The sequence below is a fragment of the Manacus vitellinus genome, unplaced genomic scaffold, assembly GCF_001715985.3.
Source record: "Manacus vitellinus isolate BGI_N305 unplaced genomic scaffold, ASM171598v3 scaffold_32_pilon, whole genome shotgun sequence".
Taxonomy (NCBI): Eukaryota; Metazoa; Chordata; class Aves; order Passeriformes; family Pipridae; genus Manacus; species Manacus vitellinus.
In genome coordinates, this window is record NW_021940460.1 from 5,972,648 (window position 1) to 5,999,281 (window position 26,634).

Consider the following 26,634-nt stretch of genomic DNA (forward strand, 5'->3'; position numbering starts at 1 on the left):
CCCGGGTTACTCCACGCCCCGTTAGATTTACAGCTTTGCAGCCCTGGACTTTTATGTGCCGCTCAGCTGGACGTGGGTTCACTGCTGGCGTTGCTGGAATGAGCCCGTTTGCGTTTGCTCCCGGGAACGTGTCGTGCACATTTCTGTAGGTCCGTGTCTTTCCAGCGTTGGGTTCTCTGCAGTGCCTTGCCCAGGGAACGGGTGCTGAAATCCCTCTGCGGAGCCACAGCTCGTATAAAAGTGCACAGAGCGGTAGCTCATCTGCTCTTAGGGCGCCACTGACTTTTTTTTCATCTTTTTTTCCCTTTCTTTTTCCTTTATGCGTAACTTGAAAGAGCTTGAAGCCTCTGTGTGTTGCCAATAAAATTCCTCCCGTTGAATTGTTCTCAAGCAGTAACTGTAGAACTTAACAAATGCTGTTTATTCTTGCATAACCGGGAGCATGTTGGTAACTCTTTTTTGACCATCTTATGTGCAAATACAGATAATTTCCTCTATATGTCATATATGTAAGTAGAGCAGAACGTATGGAGTTATTGTCTTTAATTTGAAGCAGAGCTTTTTAATTAGCTGAATTTCAATTAGTTGAATTTTAAGTGCTTTGATAACCTTATTGGCTGTTTTGGTATGTTTTTTCTAATGGTTGTTAAGGAAACCTGTAAGTGTTGCTAAATTCAGAGGAAGGACAAACACTTCTGAATTTCTCTGTACACACATATGTATTTATTCATGTGTGTATCTATTTATCTGACTAATGGAGGATTATGAAGAAAGCTAGATTTAGGAGTGTCTTTTTGAGGGGAATAACTGGTAAAAGGAAAGTATACAGCTTTCTTTATCTCTTACTGATTATAGGATGGAAATGCATGATAATGCATAAAAAGCATATTTTTTTTTACTCTTTGTAACATGACTGTACTAGAAATTGTGGAATTATCACATAGTTGTATGTGTTATTCACCTATTATGGAAATTTAAGATTCAGCAATAGAGTATGACCATGAAGGTTAATCTGGCCTTTTAAATTTCTCAGAGCTTTAGAGTTTAAGAAGAAAAAAAAAGCAACGTTGAACCTTGTAGGTTCAAGGGAATGCAAATGTGTGAACAATATTTCTAAAGCTCCTACAGTTTGCACTATAAGGGGAAGTTGTTCACACATCTGCATTCCCTTATCTTGCCCATCTTTGTTCTGTCATTCTAACTGTGAAACTGCTTTTCAGGAAGACTGGCTTCACTAGGTCAAGTTTGCTGTCTTTCATCCCAGATGCTTTCTGCCACTGGTTAGTTCTTTGTGGAGGTGAATAAAAATTGCTCATTCAATTTTATCATCCTTTTTTTTTCCTATATGACTAATGGGAGGAGAAATCTGGGGGGGAAACAGCTACAGGGCTTGAGAGCCATGAGGACTTAAACAGCTAAAGATGGACTTGCTACTCAAGGCTTCTTGATTTTTATTTTTAGCTTTGAGTGTTTTGCTTGGGATTTGCTTCCTGGTGCTGTTCCGTGACTGGTAGTAACACACATCCAGTCTTTGGGGGAAATCATTAAGGTGATTGTGCAAACACTGCTTTGAAGGGATAAAAATGCTTCCTGAGTACTCAAATTATTTTTGGAGCAGTCTTCTAAATGAGCCTGTGATGGTTTGGGTGGCTCCTTGAAGTGGTGTTCTGAGAATATTTCAGCTGTGTTCCCTGGTGTTCCCTGGTGTTGTGCTATACCATTATCATGTAACTGTTGGCTTCCCTGTGCAATCTTCTTTGTGGTGAACACACACAACCAACTAGAAACAAACCAGTTCATTGAAGGAAAGGTGTTAGGGAATTCCTTTCTTTAGCTTTCATTAAGGAATGCTGACAGACTTGACACTGTGTGCAACTTGGACTATTTGATCAGCTTAATATAGAACTTCCTCTAAAAAATATATTGTCTCCAGTTTTCTAAATGGACTATTTCAAAGATGATTCTTGAGAATTCTCAGTAGTTGCTGCCTTTCCAGTATTTACTTTTACATTGTGAACTGTGAAGGAAAGTTGTTCAGTGCACTTGGGCAGCTGCAGGAACAAGACACACTCCACAAAAATCTAAGCTGTACCACCATACTTGCCCTTCCTAGAAGATGATCCTGTTATCAGAATCTGAGCCAAAAGCTTGAGACGTGGAAGCAGAGGACAAGCTAATCACTGAAAAATGCTTTATATATATGTAGAGTTGGTATTTTTTTTTGAGATAGATCATGCCAGTGTTGCTGTCCCTGTGAATTTAGCCTTGGAAAAAAGCTGTCTGGTTGAACATGAGAAGGGAGGTCCCTTTCCAGCCTCCAAAGTGAAAGTTTGAGCTCTGGAGCTCAAGAAGATTCCTTGTGACTGGGTGGTAAAGGAACATCTTTTTTCCTCTGGCAGAGGATGCTTTAAACAAGACCCAAACTGTTCTAACATAAAATACAAATGAATGATTTGCCTCTTGACTAAGCTAAAAATCTTCAACATTTTTTGGATGAACTCAAGGGAAAAGGTCTTGACCTGCTGCATGCAGGGGGAGGGAAGAAGAATGAGTGTCTGCAGCAGAAGGAAACAAAGCAGTCGGTTTTGCTTTACTAACATCATGTAGTGGCTGACTCATAGGCCTGACTTTTCTGGGCATAAAACTCAGTTACATACAATTCTGCTTGGCTGCGCTTTCTTGTGATGAAACTTGTAGATCCTAATTCTTTTTTTTTTTTTTTTTTTTTTTGAGTTACACTTAAATTTTTCTGGGAGTTCTTTTTAGTCTGTCATTTGAAACCTGCTACCAAAGACCTCTCTACCATTGTAATCATTGTAATCATCTGCAACTTCCTCACTGTGTTGTGTGTGTTAGGGGGTTGTGTTTGTTTTTAGTGGGTGATTTATGTCTTTTGTTTTGGGGTATTTTTATTAAAAAGTTGTCTGTGCTTGTAGGGTGAGTGGCACTTTGCTCTCCTTGGGTCGTAGTTGGTAAAAGCAATATTTCAAAGCTCTGCTTAAATGCTGACAAGGGATTGCTGATTGCCTTGTTGTGATTTTTTTGAATGCTGTCAGTTTAGTTACTGTCAACAGCAGAGCATTAATAACTTCTATAATCCTTCAGGTTGACAGATGTGCTCCAGAGCACTTACTCATGGGGAGGAGGGGGAAGGTGGGGTTGATTTGCAGGCTGTTAGGAGGGCAGTAACTTCCATATGTCATATTTATCCCAAAGAGCTTTACTTGTAACTTCAGGCCCAGAGGGGAGTTTGCTGGCTCATAGAATAGATTAATTTGCTGAGAGGAGCTGTTTTTGACCGTTCCTTTCTCAGTTTCTTGACATACAAAGCCCTGGTCTTGCCACAGTTTATGGCTCCAGGTATTGATTCCAGGCAAAAAAAAAACAATACAGAAGGTTGTGGAAGAGTTTAATTCTGGTCCTTTATGGTCTCCCAGCCTTTGGCATCTTTGAACTTACCCAAACAAGGTACTGCATCAAATGAAAGTATTTGTGGTTGATTGATGTGGGCTTTTTTGTCACGTGGGTGGGGGTTTGGTGGGGTAGGTGAGTGGTCAGTACTCAACCCATTCACAGGCTGCACGGCTCCTTTGCACTCCCAGCTGGAATTGTGCCCAGCATGAGTCATCATTTTGCTTTACCCAACCTGTGAGTTGAGGATTTCAGCCTTCAGTCTCCAGGCTTTCCTCCAATACTGCTTGTTGTGAAAGCTGGTGTTGGTTTTGTTCTGCTTTGGAGTGATATTCTGACAGAAATGACCAGAGTAAAGCAGTGGATGCCCTCGGTCTTGCTAAGTTTTTCTCCAGTTACCAGTTACTTTAGAAGAACATTACTGATTTCAAGGAGTGGTTTTTAGTTTGGAAGATGGAGATTTTTGTGGAAGGTTTTTAATTTTATGGAATTTACTCAAACTGAGTAATGTTAGGGATTGTATGAAGTGTAAATATTTGCAGGTCTTGTATGCTCTGTGGTAAAACACTGTTTCAGTTGTGTTAACTTTTCTCTTGAATGAGTACTGACTTTTAACTAAATCTTTACTGTCTCTAAAGAATTCAAAGAGATTCTGTGTACTTTTTGCTAGTTTTAAGCAGAACAGTTTCACCTTCCCTAACTGTAAGTTAGGTCTGCATGCTGAATCTTTCAGAAGAGAAACTTTCTGATTCTTGGTGCTATGGAAGTATTGACTTCATGGTTTTTTCTTTCTTTTTGAGTGTTATTCAGATGACCTTCACTTAAATTTTTGAGAACTTGGAGTTTTTTTTAATATTCAGATATTTAAAGTACAGTTAAAGCCAGCTCTTCAGCAAGGAGAGGTACGTAAGTAGAGTGAAACGTGTTACAGAGGATGAATTGTTTATAAGAGCCATATTCTGGCCAGAGAGTGTGGGGAGCTCCTTGGCTGCTTTACAGAAAAAGAAGTGAATTGATCTTCAAGCTATATTTCCAGTTTAATTTTGGTAACAAAGACTAGAAGCTGAACTTTGAGTGCAGCATTGTGACAGCTGTTGATTGGAATAAGCTTTGTTAGCGCGAAGGGGCGAGATGTTCTCGTGCAGGTTGGTGACCGGCTCTCCTGGATGGAAAATTACTCCTGTGACAGATGCCTGCATGAGGAATTCCTTCCTCTTTTTCCCCTTGCACTGCTGTGGTGCTGAGTGGGAATTGGGTGCTCTGCCTGTGTGGCTGCCCAGCCTCACAAACAGGGGCTGTGGAGCGCGGGGGGACAGGACCTTGCGCAAATCCTGCCTTCGGAGTTACCGACTGGGTTGGCGTGGAGGGAAAGGTTAAGTGGATAATGCTTTGGAGGGAGTAGGCACAAGGGTGTTCTTCAGTCAGGGATGTGCTGTGCCTTGCTGACAGAGATGGAAAAGCTTTGAGGAAGCCAGTCATTTAAAAAGTTGGCGGTACCTCAGTGCTTGGAGATCCTCACAATTAAAAGCATCTGTGATTCACACTGTTCACAGAGCCATTCCCACCCTGAGCAGCCAGCTCCTACTTGAGAATTCAATTAGAGTACCAATTTGGTTTGGGTTCTGAGAGGAAGAGTCAGTTTTCAGCCTATCTTATCTGAAAATCCAAAGCAGTTGAACTACAGAACACAGGTAAAATGACTGTCTGTACATTATCTTTATTTTTTTCCAGGCATCACAGTTACAGGTTGGCAAGAACAGATTGAATCATCCAGGCAGCAGAGTAGCAGATTTATGTAAGCCAGTGTCGGATGTAACCCTCTGCTATTCACTGTAGGACATGGCATGTTCTTAATCCTCCTTGTAAATGTCTACATTGGAATTCAGCAGACAGACATTTAAATCTTTTGTTTCTATCTAAAAGTTTTATTCAGACTCTTAAGACGTGTCCAGAAATTGTCTAATATAGTCTGGGTTTTTTCTCATTTGTAAAAACTGAAATGACTTTTGAATAATGCAATTTTAAGAAGCTGAACTGAAAAAAAATAAATAGTGAAAAACCTTGGGTTTATTTTGTGTATCTTGGGGTTTCAGCCTTAATCTCATCTCATTACAGCTTGGAGAAATAATTGCTCTGTTGATTTATTGTAGTAGTTCTTAACAATGTTCTAATTTTTTTTCTTTTTTACTTTTTCCTCCCCTTTGACAGACCTTAATTTATTTCGGAGGATTCCCATGGCACGTGAACTAGAAGATAACTCAGACTAGAAGGTCTCCTTACTTCGAAGTGACAGTCTTTAAACCAAAATGGTAGGAAAACTCAAACAGAACTTGCTGCTGGCGTGCCTGGTGATCAGCTCGGTGACGGTGTTCTACCTGGGCCAGCACGCCATGGAATGTCACCACCGCATCGAGGAGCGCGGCCAGCCCGGCAGGGTGGAGGGCGTGAGGAGCACGGTGAGAACTGCTCCCAGTGGGAATGCCACCAAAAGCTTTGCCTACAACAAGGACATGCCTTTGATATTTATCGGGGGAGTCCCTCGCAGCGGCACCACCCTGATGCGGGCCATGCTGGACGCCCACCCGGACGTTCGCTGCGGGGAGGAGACGAGGGTGATCCCGCGGATCCTGGCGGTGAAGCAGATGTGGGCGAGGTCCAGCAAGGAGAAGATCCGGCTGGACGAGGCCGGAGTCACGGATGAGGTGCTGGACTCGGCCATGCAGGCGTTCCTGTTGGAAATCATCGTCAAACACGGGGAGCCTGCGCCCTACTTGTGTAACAAAGATCCTTTCGCTTTAAAATCCTTAACTTATCTTGCTAGGATTTTCCCCAATGCCAAATTTCTTCTGATGGTGCGGGATGGCCGTGCATCAGTGCATTCCATGATATCTAGAAAAGTCACAATAGCTGGGTTTGACCTGAACAGCTACAGGGACTGCTTGACCAAGTGGAACCGTGCTATAGAAACCATGTACAACCAGTGCATGGAGGTTGGGTTTGAAAGGTGTATGCTGGTGCACTATGAGCAACTTGTGTTGCATCCTGAAAGGTGGATGAGAACTCTCCTGAAGTTTCTCCACATCCCATGGAACCAAGCAGTGCTGCACCACGAAGAGATGATTGGGAAAGCCGGGGGTGTTTCTCTTTCAAAGTGAGTATGAACGTTCCTCCTTTACCCTGGGTTGTTTTAAGGGTTGAAATAGTCCCAGTCATGACTTGGTTTCAGTTTTTACATAGCTGATGATGCCTCAGGAAGCTGATTTATGATGCACCTGGAAAATAAGAGTCACTGTAAACTAACAATTTGCAATCTGATTTGTTCCACTGAACAACTGTCCCATGAACATGCGTATGGAGCATATGAACTTGACTTTGGATGTTTAATATCAGCTTTGCTTTTCTCTCTGACCCAAAATAAACCTGAACTGCTTTATCTAGGCTGGTGTTATCCACCCCAGCAAGATCACCCATTTGATTTCAGGAGCAATGTTGTTGTCAATGCAAAAATGGCCTTTGAGTTATATTTGCCAAGAACAGACTCTTCCAGGAAACTCGAGAAGCTGTTCCAACAGAATAGAAAGCAGAGTTGGCCTGCTCTTCTGTTGGCAAGTGCTCCTAAAAGGACAAGCATTTTGATGAAAATTAACCTTGTTGTAAGCAAATCTCTCTCTATTCTGTTCAGCCATCTGTGCACCTGATTGAGCTGCTTTCAGAAAACAGTCCAGCTCTGCTTAGAAAACCTAGATGGTTATTGTGAAAAGCAAATCTATAATTCTCTAGTTAAACTACTCTAGTTTCTTTGCCACTGTTTGCAGTTGAACAACTGAAATACAGAAGCTGACTTGTCTTTACATTGAGAGGGAAAAGTGTAAATGTTTGACTCTCTTCCCTGTTTTTGCTGTGGCAGATGCATCTACCAGGTTGTCTTGTTTAAGTTTCTAAAATATTGATTAAAAAGCCCTATTCCAGCAGCAAATTAAATTACTTGGCTTCTGTTTTTTTGAATATTCCTCACTGGCCAAGTGCTTCTGAGTCAGAGGCACCTTGCACAGCAAGCAGGGTGTGCTGGGCAGAGACATGTCTGACTGTTCCAGAGTGGGTGTATTCTTTGTAAACTGCAGTTTTATGAAATACAAATTGTAAGATTTTCTTATTTTCTTTATTTCATACCTAGGAATGTGACTGTGGATTTTCTGATATATTGTAGGGGCATATGATTTAAATCATAGAATTGTTAGTCAGTGGTTACAACAAGAACTTAAAATTCAGGTAAGTTATATACTTACAGTCTGGAGGTTTTACATCACCAGCACTGTGTTCCCAGAGCTATCAGGAAGGGATCTCATCCCTTTTTTTTTTGGCAGTGTTGTTTGGTAGCAGAGTGGAGGCTCCTGGAAGTGTTAGCCCCAAGCACTGCACTGTTGTACCTCCCTGGAAGATGATCTGCTTGGGAATTCTCTGTATTTACCTGTCTTTTGTTGCTTCTTCACAGTGGCAGCTGAGGGGGGAATAATGTTACATTTACTGATGTAAATGGGTGGTTGCCAAGTTCTGTTAAGTGTCCTGTAGAAAATAACTATTCATAATGCCATCTCTAGTAAAATATTACTCCCTTGCAGCTTCCAGATTAGTGTTTTTAAAAATTAATGGACCTTTATACTATAAAACTCAATAACCTTGCTGAATTCATACAGTCTCAAGTAATATTTCTTGCTAAATGTGGTAGAATGTGATATGAGGAGTTGGCAATAGTTGTTCATGGTTCTAAAAATTACAAAAATGGGCTGTTCAAAGTAAAATGTGGCTTGATGTTTATTTTTTTCTTTAGTAAAACTTTCCAGCTTAAGACAAATGAGTACAGATGTGTTCTTGTGATCCTCAATTCAGTCTGTTCACAGAATTCTTTATGCTTTTATTATCTCTCATGAGATGATATATGACAGTAATTTCTTATTTCAGAAGGCTCTGGCAATAGTGGAAAAAAGAATGAGTTATGAGTGATATGTCTGTGGTGAGTTTTATCTAATCAAACAGCCTGGCAGAAGGTGGTGAGATTTGTTTTTCAGTTGCTGGAGACCTTTATGATTTGATAATGATTTCAGTGACTCAGTCTTTTGAGGGCTGCAGAAAAACCAGTGCCTGTGAAAGCCTTGAACTTAGATGCCTGTGTTGTGTAATTATATGATACTAGTTGAAATTGTGCAGGGGGAGCCTGAGCTTCCCCACTTTGATGTTCTTGTGCCAGTTAAAACCTGCTGGTTTTGGCATCCCCAGCCCCAAGGGGGGTCCTTGCCCAGGGCAGGGGGTAAGTGCCCAGGGGAATTACTCTTTGAAGAGGTGCTTGCTAAGTAGTTTACTGAGAACTTGAGAGTCTGCCACAGCTTATCACATTTTGACAGCTGGACAAAACACACCTTGTGTTGGTTTTCCTGCTCTCCAGTTGCCTTTGGCTTGTTCTCAGCTGCAGCCAAGTCCTTTAAGGCCTCAGGTGTGTGTGGCTCTTACTTTCTGGGTCAGATTCTGACCAACATTGTTCTCTTCTGACTCCTTTCAGCTGAAACAACAGAATCTGCAGCGGTGGAGCTCCATATTCCAATTAGTGGCTTTCTCCCACCTCACTTTCCAAAGGGACAGTGCTGGAGATCAGAGATAATTAAGGAAATTCAAAGTGCTGCTGTCTCCTGCAACTCTGTCTTCTCACAGAGCTTTATTTTACTGTGTGCCTCATACCAAGTGCTCCAGGCTGTTTAATAATAGCTTATTAAAATCAGAACACTCAAATCATATTGCAGTTTTTACTGACAGGAGGAGGAGGTCACAAATAGCAAATCCCCTCTGTTGAAATGGGATGTTCATTTAAAAGATGTCACTGTGTAGGCCTGGCCTCTGTCACGTAGTGGGGAACAACATGAGAATCTTGATAAAATTAGTTCCCTGCTTGTCAGCAAGGTATTAGGTAGGGTAGAAAACCTCAGAAATCAGAGGATGAACTACTATTATAATCTGCAAAGGGTGTCATACTGTGTAAAGGCTTAAGAAGACAAGCAGAGACACCTGCCTTAATCATCTTTCTGTCACCTTTGAGACTTGCAGGTCTTTCAGATGGGCTCAACATCCACTTCAGAGGCATGGTGTGGGTCCAGCACCAGATGCCTGGAGGTATTTTAATTGTTGGAGGTTTTTTTGAAATGAAATGTGTCAAGAGTTTGTTGTCTTGAAATATTTAAAACATTGCAAGAATGATATCCCACTAAAATACCTTTATGATGATGCTGTTACCTGCTAACAGAAAGGAAATGTTTGAGAATATATTTTTCACTCACTAGAAATCAAAATTAACGCTTTTCAAGTGAAATCTGTGTCAGATGGAATGAGGCTGTAGGCTACAAGATGTTTTCTATTCAGTTGTGTATAGAATTAAACTGTGCATGCAGGTTGTTTCTTTTCCAGAGATGAGCCAGCCCCTGGATTGCAGAATTCTTCCAGCAGTGAGCTGACTCCACTTTTCTCTTATTGCAAACTCAGAAACTCTTATGCATTATTCTGGTAATAGCACTAGGAGATAGCAAACAGCCTGGATTTAAGATTCTGACTTCATTTGTTCCCCTGGCTGCTTGATTTGAGGAAACTTTTGGCTGCCTCACTCTCCTCTTCTGCATGTGTTTAGTAGTCTCTGCTTTTTCTGTTGCTGATGCAGCCCTTCCCTCACTGTTGTTCTGTTGTACTTAGGATTTTTGCCCTTATTTTGATTTTTGTCCAGCTGCAAGGAAAAACACTGCAAGGGTTCTAGAGATGAGCACCACAGCATTTGCAGTAGTGTGAAACCTTCTGTGGTTTGAAGTAATTGCCAACGTGGCTGTTGAAGGAATGTATTATGGCTGGACTACAAGCTATAACTAGTATTGTTAATAGAGCTCTGGCATTTGCCTCCTAACTGAAAGCAGCTGTGCTGACCACTGATGCAGAGAAATGTCAACCCTTTTATAGCAATTTTTATTAGGCTTATAATGGAAATAGCTGTCTAGGCAAAATTACTTCACAATATACACTATATTTAATACATACCTTTCATTTGATTCTGGTGCAGATGCAGAATTACTTGGGGTTAGTCCTGTGTTCTGTCCTACCAGCTGCTTCCAAAGCTGAAACTGTTCCTGGGGTTTTCAGTGAAGCCTGGAATCACTGCCCAGCATTTGCCATAGACACACATAACAAAAATTGCCAAGACTTGATGTGTTTCCTTGTTTTGCTGTTTGGATTTTTGGGTGTTTTTCTCCCATAGCCCTCAGAAGTTTTTTATCTGAAGAACCTTTCCCTAAAATTGTGTTTTGCTTTTCTTCCCACCTTAACTGAAAGGACAGAAGAGGATTTAAACAGCCCAAATGGTGTGTTTCTGAGTCAGTGCCTGGGAGCAGCTCCGTGTAGTCCCTTCTCTCTTCCCTGCTGTTAATCACCAGGAAATGTTTCATGCTGAGGGTGTTGTTACCAAAGTGGGGGCAAAACATACACCTTGAAAATGTGCTTTTGCTTCAGGATGAGGTATCCACATGTGTACAAATTTAGGTCCAAACTGATGTATAGCACTTGCTGTTTTGGGGTTCCGTCAAGCTGTTAGACAAGCCCATTGCTTGGTTCTCACAGCATCACCCTTATTTTAAATGGTTAAATCAATCTGCAGTTTTGGTGAAGGGATTTTGGGCTTGGCTGGCTCAGTCTGAGGACCATAAATCTTACATTTTTCAAACACCTAGTGATAATTTTTTTCCTGAGGGTCCCAACCTCCTTTTCCCCTGGACTGTTGTGGTGCTTTTGCCTGTGCCTTGGTACTTTTAACTTCTGAAACTCAACTCTTGACAGCTATTTGCTTGCTAATTTGATGCTCATCTTTTAATGAGAAGGATCAAAAAGGCAATGCCCAGGCTTTTTAGTTTTCCATACAGACTTGGGAGCCTTCAGGGAGGCTGAAATTCAGTTGCAACTCCCTGGTCCCAAAATCCCCTTCTGCATTCTGGCCTTTGGTCTGAGTTACTGATAAGGGTTGAAGTGACTAAGGCTGAAAAATCTGGGGGTTGTTTTACAGGTGTTCTTTTGTTTGTCAGGCCCTTACTCATCAGCTCCCATTAAACACCTTTTGCAGCAATCTGAGGGCCAAGACATTTTCCTGGTGGGTGACCATTTCCCTGTCTGGTTTGTTCTTTGTTGATTGTGGTTAAAGTACTTAAGTCACTGACCTTCCAGCAGTGTATGAGTAATTTCCTTCCTCTAACCTGGAAGAATTTTAGTTATGATGATGAGTAAAAAAGAGGAACAAAGTAAAGCCTGGTGTTAAGATCAAACTGAGTTAATGACTGGCAGACATATACAGGTTGTTATTTAAGGCTCTCATTCTTGGTGCCCCTGTGAATGGGATGCCTCTTGCTATTGATTTATTGTTGGTCTGTACAACAATTCTTCAGCCTCTTCTTGGACCCATGAGGTTAATTTGAGAACTGTAATCAAACTTCTTCCTGTTGTGAGTTGAGTGATGTCAGACTTGAGAGCAATTTCATTTCAGGCTTCTGACCTCAGAAACTGTTGTATAGAAATTTCTGTCCATTTTTCTCAGATGTTTTCTCACCTTTTGCCTGCTGAATATCTGAAGAATTAGCTGCTTGAGAATGAATTTGAATCTCAGTGTTCTCATTCTTTACCCTGTGTAGATGAGGGGCTGGTATTACACTTTGTACTGTTACTTTCAGGTATAAAAATTCCATTTTCTGAGTGGTAGAGCTTTTTGAGCTCAAAATTCTTTATGATGTAAAGGAGGGCAGTAGCTCCAAGTGGATGTGATGGGGTGTGCTCAGGTTTGAGGCAGGTGTAGCCAACCAGCAGCAACTACTGATATTAATTGCAGTGCAGGTACAAATATTCCTTTAGGCAACTTTATATATACAGATGATGTATATATAAAGAGTGCATGTGCACTCTTTTTTTAAGGCCAGGAAAAAAAAAGTTTTAAATTATTCAGAGTAAAAAGTCAGAGTTTTCAATTACTCTGAGTCTTGCTGGCCTGTTCCAAAAATAAACACAGTAAAGTTGTGTATCTTATAATCTGAAAGAAGCAAATAATGTGTGAGAACAAAGCAGTGCCAGATTTCTTCCCTTGAAAAAAAGCACAACAAAACTAGAGCAAGAATGAAAATTGCATTAGGACCTTTGATTAAATGACAGCTATTTTCTGTGACACTGCTGTAATTGTGCACTTGCCTTTAAGAACTATGTAATGACCAAACAATCAGTTAAAGGAATGGTTATGAAAAATATGACTGTAGTCCACAGCTTTCTGTCAAGTCTCAGGTCTCTCTTTTATTAAACAAAGGGAAAAAAAAAAGAGATAAGTCACAGAATGGGCACGGGAAAAAATGGCACATGTATTTTAATTTAGAATGCAGCTTTTAAGAGCATCTGAGACAATTAACCAGCAAATGTGGGAACATGCCAGTGGGAAAACAGCTTTATATGTAGGTGTGTGCTTACTTATCACTTAACAGCTCCTTGGGTTTCACTGCTGCCTTTATGTAAAGAACTTGCTTCAGTGTGTTCTGTGTGAAAGCCTAAACCAGGGAGCACTGCAAATGTTGTGGTTAAAACTTCACTTCCCCTCAGCTCTGTAGAAACATGAAATTTTGAGAGAGAAGAGGGAGGGAAAAAAAAAACCAACACAGACAAAACAAGCTGAAGGTCTTGGTGATGGTGAACTGGCAGGTGTTGGTTGGAATGCAGAAAATAACCTTCCCTTCTCCCTCCACAGGGTTGAAAGATCCACTGACCAGGTCATCAAGCCAGTCAATGTGGAAGCACTGTCCAAGTGGGTCGGGAAGATCCCTGCTGATGTTCTGCAAGACATGCCTGTGATTGCCCCCATGCTGGCCAAGCTGGGCTATGATCCATATGCCAATCCACCAAACTATGGAAAACCAGATCAAAAAGTTGTGGAAAACACAAGGAGGGTAAGGCTGCTCTGTGTTTAACTATTGACTGACTGGCTGGGAGCTGTAGAGCAGAGTCTTGTGTTTTGTTTGGGGTTTTTTAAGTCTGTTTCTAGTACCTTTTGATACTCCTTGCCCTGGAGGAGAAAAGAATTCTTTGGGACCTTGAGCACTGCAAGTCTGGCTCCTGCTGTTTGTCCAGTTTGATTCATCTCCCTTTATCCCAACCACAGGCTTGAGCTGTGCTCTTTGGTGTGTGGAGCTGGACCTCTTGAGAACTGTCCAGATAGTTGGGGAACTAGCTGGTAGTAGAAAAAAGCTGTCTTGTCTGGATGTCAAACTTGATTGAGCTCAGCTTTTTATACATGAGGGTTGGCAGGAGCTCTGTCACAAAATTACACCCCAAATACTTGTTAGAGTTTGAAAAATGACCCATGGAAAACAACCCAAGATGATTAACCTAAACTTAAGCATTTTAGTCTGAATTTAATGTTGTTGGAATTTGAGTAGTTAGGCCATAGGGCTGTTTATCCCTGGAGGTACCCATTGAAAAGTTCACTGCCATTGTTAGAAACAAAATTATTAACTCTGCTTCTGTTCTTCTGAGCACATTTACTTTATTAAAAGATGGTGACTTCTGCTGCTGCAGTGAAGTAATCAGTGGAAGAATTGAATTAAACAATTTAAAAGGACTGTCTTCCACCAGCCTTCTGATACTGAAAAACTGTGGTGGGGTAGTGGTTGGCATTTATAGCTCTCCTTGTGCTTACTGTTTTAAAAGGCTCACAAACAAACTGACTTTTCTGCACTTAATTCAACCACTTTAAAAATCCAAATTTGTATTGTAATGCAATAATTCAAGGTTGGTTATGTCTTAATGATAAAATCTACATAAGTTTTCACAGTGTGGTGACCTTTTTGAGGCCTCTACCTGCGTGTGGCAAGCTCAGTCCAAGTTGTAAAAATTGTCTGGATTTCAGTTGCTTCTTGAAATCTATGTCAGTTCAAAATACAGGAAAGAAAATCAGCTAATAAAGCTTTTAAAGAAATTAAAGCCTAATTTCAAAGGCTCAAGTGTTTTGAGGCTTTGAAAAGTTTGTTTTGAAGGACAGTTTGTTTTTTTTACTAATGTAAGAACAACTGTTAAAAACTGAAGGCTAGTGCTATAATAGCTGATCTAAATATTGCAGACATATGGGACACTTGTTAATATTTTGACTGCTATTTTAATTAAATAGGTTTACTTACAGCCTGAGATTGGCTACTACAACAAGCAACAAAATTAAAATCCTGAGTATATTTTCCTAGTCACTTGCTCTTTATAATAAAATTCCATTTGCACATATGGTTTGATAGACAAAACGAGGGAGATGTCCTGAATTAAGGCTAAAATCCAAAAAATGCAAAAGAATTAAAGATGGTTAAACTTCAAAACCTAAAATATTCCTTTCGAAAGGGAATATTGAAGGGAATATTTTGAGGAGGGGCAACGTGAGGCTTTCAGAGTGTTGTGTACCCCAGGAGCTGTTTTAACCGTGGCTCAAATGAGTGTTTGGGTTTGCACTTGGAAGCTTGAATTCCTCCCCAGTCGCTTTGCTTTGTTTCCTCCCAGCTGGTTCCCTGCTCGGATTGTTGTGTCCTGTCTTCCTCCTTGGCTGGGGATGTCCTGCCTTCCCAGAGTTCAGGATAGAAGGCTTCCCAGCTCCTTAGGTTCCCTGGCTCCCAGGGCAGCAGGCTGGGCACCCTCTGGCAGTGCCAGTTCTGGCCATGCCATGTAGGGAATGCCCCTGGAGCTTGGCCTCAGAGCCAGTGCTGGGAATGCCAAATATCCTGGTTGGTGTCAGGGGGAACTGACTCACTTCTCAGAAACGCTTGGCTTTGTTTCCTCCCAGCATCTTTATTTTGTTTCTATTTGGGGAGCAGACACATCAAAACACTTCAAGGTTTTGGGGAGAGGGAGGGAAGGAGCAAAGTGGGATGTCAGTTTTGCCATCAGGGACAGCCTCTGTTGTCCTATGGATTTCCCTTTCCCTTCCATCAGCCTGTGTTAATTTATCCCTTGCTGCTGCAGCTTGGAGAAGGGAGCATTTATTTAAATAGATAAGTAAATATGTCTAGATTTCTCCAGCCTTTTGGAACTGGCACTTGGCAAGTTAAGTGTGTTCCTGTGAGTTTTTAAATCACTGTAGCTCTACTTTCCCTCCTGCTTTCTTTGAATTTCTTCACCTGGGATAGTTTTTCACAGCATTTTGTGCTGGGTGTATTGTTGGAGGTGAAGGTGTCCAAATAAAGTCTTTCCAGAGTTGCTGTTCAGTACATAGTAAGATTATGTGTATCTTGCTTGTAACCATTTATTCCTTCACTTTGTGTTTGGAAGCAGTTCTACTACGTTTATATTTGTGGTTTCCAAGACATTAAACTGAACACAGGACTTTATCTGTTTCCAATGAATACAGTTCAAGCTCAGACTTCTAAAGCTGACCTGTGTTGTGTTGGTGTAGTAACCCCTCAGAGTGACTAATTTGAAATAAATTTGGATTATCTGACACTTGCTACTCTGATACCAGTCTCTTAGTCCAATTAAAATGGCACAAGTGGCACTTGAGATGAAGGAATTTGTCCCTGCCTGGCAAACACAAAGCAATAATAAGGGGGAATAACTGATTATTTTATTTTAACTTTTTTGGAGGGGAGCTTGTCACTTTTGAGGGGGTTATGTAATGCTTAAATTTATTATGGCAGTTGCAACAGGAGGGTGGAAGCCCAACACCACTGAAATTATTGGCAAGGCAGATTCTGGCTCCACCTAAAGATGGAACAACACTGTGTCATCTGGTTCATTGCATAAAGATAAGTGGAATGAAAATTAAAAAAAATTGCTTAGTATGCAGAACATACTTGTAGCTAAAAAACCTCTTTGGGATGTAGACAGGTCAGTATTTTATGATCAGTCCATGTATTGCCCTGTTGTCGAAGATAATTTAAAAATATTTCAGACTTTCAACTGCAAGATGTCTTTGTTCTAAAATGTGATTAAATGCAGCTGTAGATCTGTGTTTATACTGCACTGAGCAAAATCTGTGACTTCTTGGAAAAGACTGCAAATTGGACTTAACAGTGAAAATACTGTTCAACAATTTCAAAGCTGCTGCTGTTAGTTCAGAAGGGAAGAACCAAGTGTGTAAAAGTGCCTAAAACAAGGGCTAGTACTGAAGAAAAATGGAAAGAAGTAGCTAGTCTGGTGTAAAATACTGGTTTCCCCTAAGCTTTCTGAGCAGTCAGGTCCTGTTCTTGTTTTTCCTCTTCTCTCCTTTTCTGTCCCCTGCCGGTGACTTGCATGTGTACAGCTTTAAATATTTCTTTTTTTCTTCAGTCTGATGACAAAATGATGGTTCTCTCCAGCTGAAATGCAGTGCTTAGATTAGAAATTCTGTCCACTTGTAGATAATGCAAGGAAAGCAATGCTCTCTGCTAAATTTGGATTTTTCACTTTGCTGTTACCTGTGTAGGACACCAAAACGCTGAGGCTGGTTTTCTGTGCACAGAAATAATAAGATACAACCAGTGCTTGTGCTTTGTCATCTTAGCTCTGCTTTTGTTTTAGGAACTAACAGAGCAGGGAGCCAACTTCCCCTCTTCTTGTGTTGGTGTCCCAGTGCTGTGGGGTGTTTTGAAATAAGACACCTCTGACAGTACCTGCATGGGGGGAGTGCAGAGCCGTCACAGTACAGCAGATTTTTCTGCTGTTTTCAATAACAAAGCCATTAACTTTCTGTTTATCTGTTTTATGTTAAGCCTGACAATATTATCTTTTATGAGGGTTTATCTTGTCTCAGTTAAGGAATGCAGAGCGGAGAGAACAAGGTCTGGACAGGATTGTGCTGTTCAGCAGATCTCTGCATGTGACCTCTTCAAGGCAGCCTTTACTTAGCCCAGTTCTGCCATCACTGAATATGTTGTGGTTTTCTTGTAGGTCTGTTGCTGGTCTGTTCATTTTATAATGACTGCAAGGGCTCCTTCCTTACAGATGCATAAATGACTACTTGTTTTTTCCCCTCCTAGAGTTTGAACAAATTCTACATCCTGAACATAAAGGAAAAAAACATCCTTAAGTAAATGGAGTTTTCATCTGCAAACGATGCAGAAAATGCAAATAATTAAGCAGTGTGAGCTGATTACCCAATCACTGTGTGATGAAGTACCAAGGCAGAATCACTCCTCCTTAGAACAGTCTCCTGTGTCCTTTCACTGTTGTGAGTTTATGTGTGTCAGCAGGCTCCCAGAACACCCCAAAAGTGGGGACCAGCTCAGGGCTGCAGGGCTCTGCCTCGTGCCCAGCAGAGGCTGGAGTATTGTTGTGTTATGGTTGGCAGAGTGGTTTCCTCCCACATCTGTAACACATTACATCAGATTTTCTTTGGCACGTCCTTCCCACTAAATGAATTTGTATGCTTGGAATACACACTCTAGTAAGTTCTTTTAACTTTTTCGTGGAGTTGTGTTCCTTGCCCTGGAGAGGTCGGGAGATGGAAGTGTACAGAACTCTGTAGGAAAAGCTGTGGTTTAAATACACATGGTCCTTCTAATCACATTCAAAAGCTGTTATCTACCTCTGGCTTGTGTTCAGTTGGTGGCATTTTCTGCAGTAACATCTTGGAGGGAAAAAAAAAGGAGTTTTCTTAACTCCAGTTTTGTGCCTGGTTTAAATTGTGAGGAAACATCTCCTGTTAAGAGTTGAAGTGTCCATGACAACTGTGATTTCAAGACTTTGTTTCTGTCTTTGGAAATCTCAATCTATGAAACAAATATACAAAGTATATTTACACTATCTATATTTGTATTTATACATGAGAATAATTTTGCTGCCAAAGCTGTGTCAGGGTGGGGGTGGCTGTAATGCAGGGCTGCTCAGGGCTGTGTCCCCACTTACACTGGTTAATAAAGGCATTTGGCTTGTTGGGCATCTTCTCTGATATTTGAAACAAAAATTGGGGGAGGTTATTTCATCTCACTTGTGACCACCAACAGCACAGACTTGTTTAATACCCTCTTTAGTGGGTGTTTCTTCCAGCATGTGGATTCCCAACTGCATAGCTTTTTCCAGAGGTGCTGTTATCATCTCATTTAAAAAAAAAAAAAAAAAACCAAACCCAAACCCCTCGAGTATGCATATATGTGATTAGTAATGCATGAAGAGTTATTAACAACCAAAGCAGAAAATGAGGTATGGTTGCAAGCTGCCTTTTGGCAGATATTCATGCCTGAAATCCTGCTCTCCCTGTGGTTCCTGCTGGGTAAACATTTACATCTCAGATGTCCCTTCCTTGGCAGTTCCAGCAGAGGTGAAGAATTGTGTAAACCTTGAGAGCTGCTTTAAAAGCTGAGTCTGAAAGAGCAGGATGAGGGTGTGCTGTGCAGTAGAGGATTGGTTGTAGAAAGAGGCTCTGGTCTGGTTTTGCCAGTGTTCTTTCTTTTTCTGACAATAAACTTGTACTCTGCAACTTTAGGTTTTGAAGTCTACCAAGCCCAGACACACTTAGTTGCAGGGTGACTTTTACACAAAAAGACCCATTATCTCTGTGACTGGAACTGGACAAATATACTGTGGCTCTTTCCAAACCAGGCAGGAAAGTGGGTGAAAAGGAGTGCTTTAATCTTTTATAAAGATGAATTATAGGTTACACTTCTGTGTTATGCTTCTGTTCTTAAGTTTTCTCTGTGTTTTTTAAAAGGATTTTTTCAGACAACTGGATGTGAAACTTGTTTTCTGATCTCTTTTTGAGAATATTGTGCATTTAGTTTGGCTATAAGAATGTGTTTTGTTTTTTTAATGGAACAGCTTGAATACTGCCAGCACTGAACATCAAACTGACACAGACTTAAAATCCCCCTCTTTTGGAATTCCATTTGGACTTAAAAAATAATTCCCTTAGAAATGGCAAACACCATTTATTCTCAATTTTACTGAATTCTTGCTCAGACTGGAAATCATTCCAATGTCCTGCTTCTGTCTCTCTAATGCCACTCTGAGTAATGTGTTTTAGACTTATAAATTGGTCAGGAAAGAATTTTGAATCTGAAGCCTCTTTAATTTCTTTGGCTGCAGATGGAGCCATTGTTTTTAGAATTTCTGGATTGCCATTGATCCCTGGCTTTTGATTCAGAAGGGACCACTTACAGTTTTTGGAACTCCTTTAAACCAGTCTCTGTGCAGTCTCAGTCCTGACAAAACCAGCCTTCTAGGTAATGTCAGTTCTGAACTGAAATTAGGCACATTTGTGTGTTAAACCTCATCTTGGGCCTGCCACTGGTTAGATTTGCCTTTGTAAATTGTGGTGTATAATTGGTGATATGTGAATATAACATCAAATGCCCTCAAAGCATTTTCATTCCAGGCTGTGACATTATTTTTCTTATGGATGGATGAATGCCCTTGGCTATCCACTGTTGGATGCCTGTTAGGAGTAAATGCTGTTCCTACAAAGGACATTACTGTGGTGAAGTTTTTAGGGCAGACATATATATATATAAAAGAGATAGATAGATACACATACATAGGTATAATGTAAAAATTAAACTGAGTCATAATTGCAGGAGAAGGGAAAAGGAGGAGGCTTCTAGAGAGACAGATGTGGCTTTGGCCACTGTGGTTCTGAATCAGTCACAAGGTACCATCATCTCATCAGTATTAACTGTTTTTGAGAATTCCCAGCTGATGGCTGCAGTGCTTTGCCAGAAAAGGTGAAGACTCCTGCCTGTTATTCTGTAACATTTTCTGATGTGATACTATTGTTCATTTGTAACTTCCATTCCTGCTCTCTGGGACACAGCCTGCATTTTAATGGCTTGGTTAAAAGCTGCAAATGTGAAATCCTCTCCTTCATTTATAAATATTTATGGTATAAGAAGGCTCCAGTAGCCACCGGTTGGATTTCTGACCGGGGTGACTTTCATTAAGGTTTCCATGGGAATCACAGCAGCCCCTGGCTGAATACAAATGAGAGCTGTGCCTTTTGCTTTTCTCTTTTAACTAAAACACGGAATATTGGAAGGAGGAGAGTTCCACAATGTATGCTGGGGCTTAGTGAAGCCTCGTTTGGGTCTGCTTAGCCCAGGGATGAGGAGTGATGAGAGCTGCCAGCCCTGAGCCCACCCCCGTGAGTCACAGGGTCCGATGCTTTTTCTGGGCAGGAAATTCCGAGCTGACTCAGCTGCCCTGCCGGGCCACTGCAGCATATTGACAAACCCAGGCTGGCTCTGTATTCTGGTCATCCCTTCGTAGGGGAGCAGAGAAAATGGATATTGTTAATAAGCATCCCCTGCCTTCCTGAGTCTTCTTCCTTTGACGCAAACCAGGGAGTGCAGCTCTGAGCGAGGCTTTGGAGTAGCCCCATTTCCATTTTAGGGCCCATTTTCCATTTTTATAGAATTTTTCTATGTAGGTTTGTGCCTTTTGTAATTTTTTTTTAATTATTTTTAAATGATTACACAAGACTACAAAGAACTTAGGACATTGGGATGATTACTCCTTATGGTTCAGTAGAAAGAATGGTAAAACTCTTCAAGTGTACTTTTTTTTTTAGGGGAAAAAACTAGAACAAAACAACAAAAAACCCAAACAAAACCAGAATACTTTTTTCCCCCCCTTTGGAATATTTAATCTCAGAAGCAAAGAGCTTTTAAGAATTGTCCTCTGGAGAGAAGATGATATGTTTCCAATTTATTTCCTAATTGGTCAGATAGTGGAAAGGCTTGTTTGCTGTGGTTGTTGGTGTGTTGGAGGATATTTATTACTTGCTCTTTCTCCAAACAGTGTTGTTTCAGAATTAATATTATGCTCTAAAAAATTGGAAATCTTGATAATTCCCATGCAGTCAGGCTGGTAATGAGGCTGCAGTATGTGTTGTAGCAAGTCACTCCTAGTGTTTTTAATCATCCTGTTGAAAATCTTTTTCTGAAAGCTTAGTGCATGGATTACACTGGACTTAGATTAGATTTCAAACTTGCTTGAAATAACTTGAATATTATTTGAGTTGCATGTTTTTACCATTTTAATGCAAACAGGGTCAGAGTGTTGAGTACAGACCAAGCCTGGAACTGAGAGAGCAGCTGTGGAACCACTTTGGAGAACCAAGCCTTGGGAATAAAACTTGCTTTTACAAAGACATTGTTCTCAGTTTAAGTAGATCTGTTCTAGCTTTACTGGATGCTAATAACACAAAGGAATCTTTTTGCCTTTTGTTCTTTTTTCCTTCCCTTAACAAGCTCTTTAACATTTCAAGCAGTAGTGAATGAGGGCTTTGAGCAGTGTATTTTTTCTTTGTTTTTCCAGGTCTATAAAGGTGAATTTCAGCTTCCTGACTTCCTTAAAGAAGTGCCACAGGTACAGTATTGAATTAATTTCCTCATTTGTAGCAGCAAATCAGTGTGCAAACAGTCTTTATAAAACCACTTCTTCATGAACCTGATTTTTCTGAGTGATGACAAGAGAACAGCTTGTCCATGAGGTGGAATCTCCAGTTCCAAGCCTCTCTTGAGTCCATGTGTAACTCCAGTGTGATGCTTGTCAACCTGAGCTGCCTGAATTTTTGCTGTGAAACTCCAGGAAAGTTGGAGTTTCTTTTGTAGACCAAACTGCAAAGTGTGTTATTTGCAGAGGAGCTTTTATCTTTTGTTACCTTGCATGGAAAAGTTTAAAGCAAGTATAATACAGAGAGAGCAGAGTTATAAGTACTGAGAAACTTTAAAAAGAGATAGTAATGTTGTCAGACATAAACAAAACCAGTTCTGCCATGGATAGGGATGCTGTGTTGGGTTAATAATCAAGTGAACTTCAGATTTTACTGAGAATTCATAAGTTGGTACCTTCAAATGCTGTTAATTGTCATCAGCTCCCTGAGGGGCCTGACCTGTGCAATTGCAGTTGAAAAAGCAAAATCCTTGTCATGGAGCTCTCAAACTGCAGGATCTTGTGGCACCCTCCCCCAGCCATGTGAACATCATGGAATCATAGAATCACAGGATGGTTTGGGTTGGAAGGGACCTTAAAGCTCATCCCTTCCATGGGCAGGGACACCTTCCACTAGCCCAGGTTGCTCCAAACCCCCTCTAACCTGGCCTGGGACACTTCCAGGGATGGGGCAGCCACAGCCTCTCCGTGTGGGAGGCACACAGGTTAAGAGTACACAGGAGAATCTACCACATGCAACCAAAGCATTTTGACTTTTTCCTTCTGTTCAAACAAAAATTAATTGCTTTAAAAAGGAAAATCGGTTTCTTTTGTTCCAGCCAAAGAAGACAGTAGAAAGGAAGTCTCGTGGCAAGATAAAATGAACGTGGACCAGTGAAGTCAAATAGCTGTAGTGTCTGTGTCATGTTTTCAGAACATAACTTTGCTGTGGGCACCAAATCTCTCTGATCAGTCTTTGTGTGATCTCTAATGTGGGCTTGGCTTTTTACTGGATGTCTGCCTGCTCTCACCCTTGGATCAGTCAGTGCTCCTGCTTTGCAAGTCGTGCTCAGCTCCTGGAGAGCCATTCCAGGGCTGGCACCACGCAGCTGCCTGGGCTGTGCTCACAGCATCGTCCCCTCTCCACTGCTGGCCCGAGTCTCTGCAGCTTAGCGGCAGAAATGCTCTTTAAATGTTCTTAATGTGCTGCTTAACGGTCCTGTCAGCAAACTGTGCCGAGAGAGCTGCTGGGGTTAGTTCTGATGCTTTCACGTGCCATTACTGGGGTGATTGCAAGATTATCTGCAGCCTTTCAGATAAAGCTGCAGCATTATCTGGCTGCAGGCACAGGGTGTGCCGTGACAGATTAAATATTGCTGATAAGGATTTAGGGATATGAGTTATCTTCCAAACTGAGCACACTGTGTGTGTGCTAGCAAAGTAAATCCTTGATTTTTTTTTGAATGAATCCTTGATTAAATCCTTTAAATCCTCGATCTTTGTAGTGTCCACTAGTTAAATTTTGCTATTTTTGTTTTTCAGTTATCTTTTGACACTTCAAAAGAGCCTGGGCCACTCTAACTAGTAAATGTCCTTTCACTCCATGTGACAGGGAGGTTTCCAAAGGGGACTCTGCTAAATTCCAGGAGGTGGATTTATACAGTTAGCTTGGTGCATTACAGTATTTACCAGACTCTGAGCAGATTTATCCAGAGTAAAAGAAAGATCATCTAAAAGGCAAAAAATAAGCTTTGTGAAATAGTAAAAGAATATTTCTTAAACCATAAAAACTGACACTGGAGTTGAAGTTGATAGTGTTCTCTTTTAGTGTATTATACTAAAGATAAAATTAACATAATGTAACTAAACACCTCAATGGTTTGGAGTACAAACATAAGTGCTCATAATGATATTTTTTTCCTCTAATGTAAAATAGCTAATTTTAGTTATTTTTTTGACAGACTGAACCTATGGAATAGAAGATAAAATGGATGTTTCTTGCACAGAAGGTAATAAAAGAGTGTTGCAGTCCTGCTCATTTGTTGCTCTGAATTTAGTTTAATTGATTTTTTTTAAACTTATGTTAAAAAACTCTGTGTAAGATTCTGGGTAAGAAAAACATGAAGTACAGACCTTAGTTCAGAACGTGTGAAAATCACTGTGAGGTAAGTGCAGTCCTATATGGCTCATCATAATTTCAGTATTTGCTATGTTATTGGATTGACAACTCTAAAATAGAGCTTGAAATTGGAAGGAGTACATAAAACTATACTTTGATTATTAAAAAAACAGGGAAACTTTAAGGATGACTCTTCATCACCTGTGTCATTTTGTTTCTAAAGTAATTGCCTTTTTGTGATAGTGGAAACTGGTAAGCTCATTTGTTTTTATTGTGTCCCATAGCCAGTATTTTTAATAAACTGCATTTTAGTAATTGAATAAACAATGGCAAATTGTGCAGTAAATTCCAGACTAATTAAGGAATGAATGATGCAAGAATTACTGTATTAATCCAGGATTTTTACTTGTCAGCTATGTTATCAGATATTCTGGCTTGACAACAAAAGATGACAAAATGCTTCCAGTTTAAATATAGCCAAAAGCAACATGCCCCACCAATACACCCAAAATAGATCCTTACATGGCCATAAATATAGTGCCCTAAATATAGCCAAAAGCATTGCACCACTTAGAAATAATGGATGTAAAAGGTTTCCAAAGATTAATTGCAGGCTTTCAATCTGAAATGGATAGAGAAACCATAATCTTCTCATGTAGTCAATGTTAAAATGACTAAAACAGCAGCTTCATTTTGCCACTTAGCTCTGAAAAATATATTTAAAACTGCAATATTTCTGTCTAAAGCTGCTGCCCAGTTTCTGGGAAACCAAATTGTGAACTTGCCAGCAGTAACTTCCCCTGGTACAATGCTGACTTCCAGCACGTCAGTGCAGCCCACTGTCACAAATTCTTGGAATGTAAGTGGAAAACCAATATATTTTTTGCATCTAAATGTTCTCCAAGAAGTCACCCTAATGATAAACGATGGACAAAGCAGCCACATTCCTTACAGGAACATTTTAGTGGCTGTGTTTTGTCTCAACAGTGACTTTCCACCTACTGAAAGAGCAGTTAATTAATTCTGCATTATATGTAATTCTAAAACGTTGTCGAGGGTAAGAGCTGAATATTACACAGAAAGCTCAAACATAACTTTATTTTTCCTTTTCTTTAGAAAATCGACTGCTGCCTTTTCCGTGGGAATGATCCATCCAGCCTGTCCCCCCAGGTGGGCTGCTCATGGCCCTGCTTCCTTCAGAATTTTCTCTCCCGTTTCTTTCATACTGTTTCTGTTCAAAACTTTGCTGTTGTGAGCGCATGTAAAGCTGTTAAAGAAAATAAAAAACACTGATGTTGATGTAGAACTGTATTACATTCGCACAACTATTTTTTTAAGGTTTTAAAAAAAATGCAAAGCAATGCCTGTCTCTGAAATTGCTCTTCTGTCTTAATTACAAAGCTCCATCTTCAAAGATTTTGTTTGTTTGTTTCTTGTAGCAGTTTGGTTTTAAATGTATGAAGCTTTCAAGAGTGGTCTGTGCTTGTCCTAAAAGATTTCTGGTGGAACAGTTGTCTGTTTTATTCATATGTGGAAATTGTTAAATATCTTTTATTTAAAAAAAAAAAGTTGATAAATTACATGTATAATTACAATTCAATGATCTTTTGTATTTTATTTTTCAAAATAAATGCTTTAAATGTGATTTTCATTTATTTATTAATATTTTTACTTCGGAGTTAAGATTTTAATAATTCAAGGTGTTGATGCATTAGTGGAGGGGAGATATGATCTCATGTCCTAGGTTTGGGTCTCTCTTTAAGGTTTGCAATTCAATGCTTTTTGTTTGCTTTTAATAGCTGGGTGACGAGGAGAAAGTAAATTAGAGTGTCCCACTGGGAGTTATAAAGAAAGTAACGTGAGATTTCTTTACTGCAGGAGAACGAAGGTAATTTTTAGCCTCTCAAATTTGTTCCTCCAAAGCCATTGTGTTCAGAGTTGTGCTGCTGGGGTGAAACTGCTGCTGAACCCCTGCTGTTATCAAAACTCTAGGATACAACGTGGAAGGTGATTATTCCAGTAAGGTATTTTTTAGGTGGTTTTTGCCTCATTTTGTCCCATTTTCTGTTCACCTCAGTGGCTCACGATGCTGAAGGTGGGCTCAGCCTTCCCCACTGCTTTTAAGAGAAGTTCTTTCAAAAATACTTGTGTTTCCACAACTTCTGCCTCTTCGGCTCTGAAACAGTGTTTGGTTTTTTTTTTATTTCCCTCCGTTCCTTTTGTTGCTCCAGTTGAGATGATTAACGCGTGTCTCTAAAACCACCGTGACCACCAGTGAAGGATATCAAAGCGCCTTCAGGGAAGAAGTGAACTCGACACTTCCCCGCTCCTTCACCCTCGGCTCGTTCTCAAAAGTGATCCCGGGGCCTCCCCTAGTGCCCGCCGGGGGCAGGCGCGTGGCGCGGAGCGCCATCGAGCTGCGTGCTTCGGCAATTATCACGGTAATTAATTACCGCGGGGGTTTTTCTGATGGCAGGAGCGGGCGCGCGCCCGGGCGGGGGCCGTGGGCAGTGGGGGGGTGTGGGCGCTCCCGCGCCGTTTTGGGGACGGGCCGGCCGCCAGCGCGGGGACCCGGATGGGCCCTACGTGATGGGCCTGCGTTGACGCGGGTCCGGGCAGGTGAGGGCGGGGGGGCGGCCCCGCTGCCCCTCCGTCCGTCCACCGGCCGATGCGGCGGGCGTGCCCCC

General features: G+C 40.9%; 2 protein-coding genes across 2 annotated transcripts in view; both read left to right on the forward strand.

Moving 5' to 3' along the window:
* The window catches only part of CRCP (CGRP receptor component), a gene marked incomplete at its 5' end in the record, with an annotated part of 50,542 nt that extends 44,831 nt beyond the window's left edge, over positions 1-5,711 (forward strand). Inside the window, one exon of the mRNA XM_018076539.1 lies at positions 5,620-5,711. Coding sequence (XP_017932028.1) covers positions 5,620-5,678 — 59 coding nt within the window. The remainder of the gene's footprint in view (positions 1-5,619) is intronic.
* TPST1 (tyrosylprotein sulfotransferase 1) lies at positions 5,695-25,592 on the forward strand. The gene is made up of 6 exons (XM_008930422.3): positions 5,695-6,562; positions 13,202-13,400; positions 21,712-21,762; positions 22,668-22,743; positions 23,790-23,837; positions 25,064-25,592. The coding sequence occupies exons 1-4, from the start codon at positions 5,718-5,720 to the stop codon at positions 22,710-22,712; spliced, it is 1,140 nt and encodes a 379-aa protein (XP_008928670.1). The 5' UTR covers positions 5,695-5,717; the 3' UTR covers positions 22,713-22,743; positions 23,790-23,837; positions 25,064-25,592.
* The last annotated feature ends 1,042 nt before the right edge of the window (positions 25,593-26,634 follow it).